This window comes from Alosa alosa, chromosome 8 (assembly GCF_017589495.1).
Source record: "Alosa alosa isolate M-15738 ecotype Scorff River chromosome 8, AALO_Geno_1.1, whole genome shotgun sequence".
Taxonomy (NCBI): domain Eukaryota; kingdom Metazoa; phylum Chordata; class Actinopteri; order Clupeiformes; family Clupeidae; genus Alosa; species Alosa alosa.
Window position 1 is genome coordinate 11,422,691 of NC_063196.1, and position 2,500 is coordinate 11,425,190.

Below are 2,500 nucleotides of genomic sequence, written 5' to 3' on the forward strand. Positions count from 1 at the left end.
ACCCGGCGACTGCTTCAGAGACGAGCTGCGCACCCTGTGGAGAGGGACCAGGAGAGAGGGATAGAGGAAGGGAGAGAGAGTGAGGGAGAGAGAGAGAGAAAGAGACTTGACTTTTAGTTTTCCTTTATTATGAGTCAAAAGGAAACAACAACAAGAAGCAATAAAATGACTCATGTTAAAACCTCAAACACCAAAACCCCAAACACTAAACAAAAGCAAAGACAAAAGAAAGCAGAACATAAAAAGAAACCAAACTAAAAATACAACAGATATCACTGAGAGAGAGAGAGAGCGAGAGAAGGTTAGAAGAGCAGAGACAGAGAGAAAGTTGAGAGAAAGACAGGAGGAATGGAAGGGGAGAGGGAATAGAGAGAGAAAAAGAGAGAAAGAAAGAGGGATGAAGAATGTCAAAAAGAAAAAAGCAGGACAAGAATGGAGTAAGAGAAAGTTTGCCATCTAATCACTTTTTAACAAGTATGTCAAATGATGATGAATAACAACTCATTGTGAGATGTATTTCTTAATATTTTTATTCTAATTATGTTTCCCATTGTAATTGTGTAATTTGTAATGTTTTGCATGGATGTGCGCTGGTGCGTGTTCATGGATGATAGAAGGATGGTGCATTGTGCACCCGCCCATATCACTGTTGATAATGCCCTCTTAAAATAACATATGAACAACTCGTCATGGACTTCTGACCAGGTTTCTCTTGGTTAGTGGTGTAATGTGTTTTAGGTAGTGTACGATAATGATTTTTAGACAACGCGTCAGACCACTCCTTAGGTTGTTAATTGCCACATCCCTTGGCGTATTGTTTAAAAAAGATAACGTGCAAAAAACGAAAATAAACTTTGCGCTGGGAAAATAATGATTTTTCCGCCATGCGCCAGTGCGAAAACAGGGCCCTATAATTCAAACCCAAACTTCTTAAGACACACACAATGTCTCTCATACATACATACATCTCATACAGTATTTGAGGCAGAACACACACACACACGTATTTGAGGCAGGGTATACACACACACACACACACACACACACACATACTTGAGGCAGGGCACGTTATCTCTGGTGTGGTCTGAATTGTTGCTGCTGGTTGATGGGCGTGTCAGAGGGGCGGCGGCCTGAGGGCTAGGGGAGGAGCTAGAAGTGGGGGCCACCTGCGCCTGGTCACCGCCCACGTCTGGAGAGTCCAGATCGCTCAGATCACACTGCATACGGACCTCCAACAACTGAGAACACACACACACACACACACACACACACACACACACACACACACACACACACACAAACACACAAACACACATACACACAAATACATACATACTTATAATACATATATAAATAAATATAATACAACATAATATAATATATTAAATAATAATACAACATAATATAAAGGGATGGTGATGGTGTAGTGGTTTTATCTGGTTCAATTTCCAACTGCCACTGTTGTACCCCTCAGCACAAGGCCTTTAAACCCAGAAGGCAAATCCATCAATAGGTCGACAAAAGAAGTTATTACAGAAAATGTTTAACGGTTGTAAACGGTTGTACTAACTTTAGAAGACCTTAGAGTTAATGTAACTCATAGATTTAATCCATACAGCCTGTTCATCTTTTATGAGACTCCAACAAATAGGTGCCACTGAAATGCCATCAAACAATGACATTTCCTTATATTTTACAACCCCTTAACAACACATAAGGTGGCCTTCAGCATGAAATGTTTCATTGAGATTTTAGTAAATGGAGTACTCCACCACAATTATTACTGTCACAAAGAACTTTGGAATATTTTTAGATGGCTATGTTTACATGGACACTTCTATTCCGATTAGAAACGGAATAACGGTTTAATAGGAATGAAAATTCCTGATCCGATCAGAATTTTAATCGGAATGAAAGAGGTGGTGTAGTCCGCTCCTATTCTGAAAGAACAGCCATGTCATTCGGATTGCCTGCTGTATCTTCTCAAGGAAAAGTAGGCAACAACGGCTATTCCGATCAAAGATTCTAAAGCGCTTGAGAGCACCTGATCGGAATAGAATGTACCCCATGTAAGGAGACGGCACAGATTTTTCAAACAGAATAGTTTAATTGGAATGACAAAAACGCTGTCCATGTAAACGTGGCTATTGTAGTCAGTCACAAAATCATCAATATATTTTACTACTTAGCCATCCATCATGTTTTTGTGCCCTGCACAATTCTCTTACTAAAGGCTACGAGTAACTTATTGATAACAAACAAAATTCCATACCAGCTATTGGTGCTGGCAGGTTAGGGCTGGTGTTGAAATGTATAACATCAGTCATAGTCACATCAAACAGAAGTGATGTTTTGACCAAATAGAAGTGTTAATAACAAGGTTTCATCAGCATCTGAGAAAGTCAGTGTCATAGTGGATGTTTAGTGTTATTAGTTGAATATTTTGAGTTGGATGTGCTTACTCAATTGAACATAATTGTTGTGGAAGTTGTAAAAATGC

The 2,500-nt window shown here is 39.4% G+C and overlaps 1 protein-coding gene across 1 annotated transcript in view; it reads right to left on the reverse strand.

The window, feature by feature from the left end:
* Nucleotides 1–2,500, reverse strand: part of LOC125299061 (syntaxin-binding protein 5-like) — a 104,730-nt gene that overhangs the window by 24,513 nt on the left and 77,717 nt on the right. The window contains 2 exon segments of the mRNA XM_048250140.1: nucleotides 1–34; nucleotides 1,054–1,238. The exon segment at nucleotides 1–34 is cut by the window's left edge and continues 92 nt beyond it. Coding sequence (XP_048106097.1) covers nucleotides 1–34; nucleotides 1,054–1,238 — 219 coding nt within the window.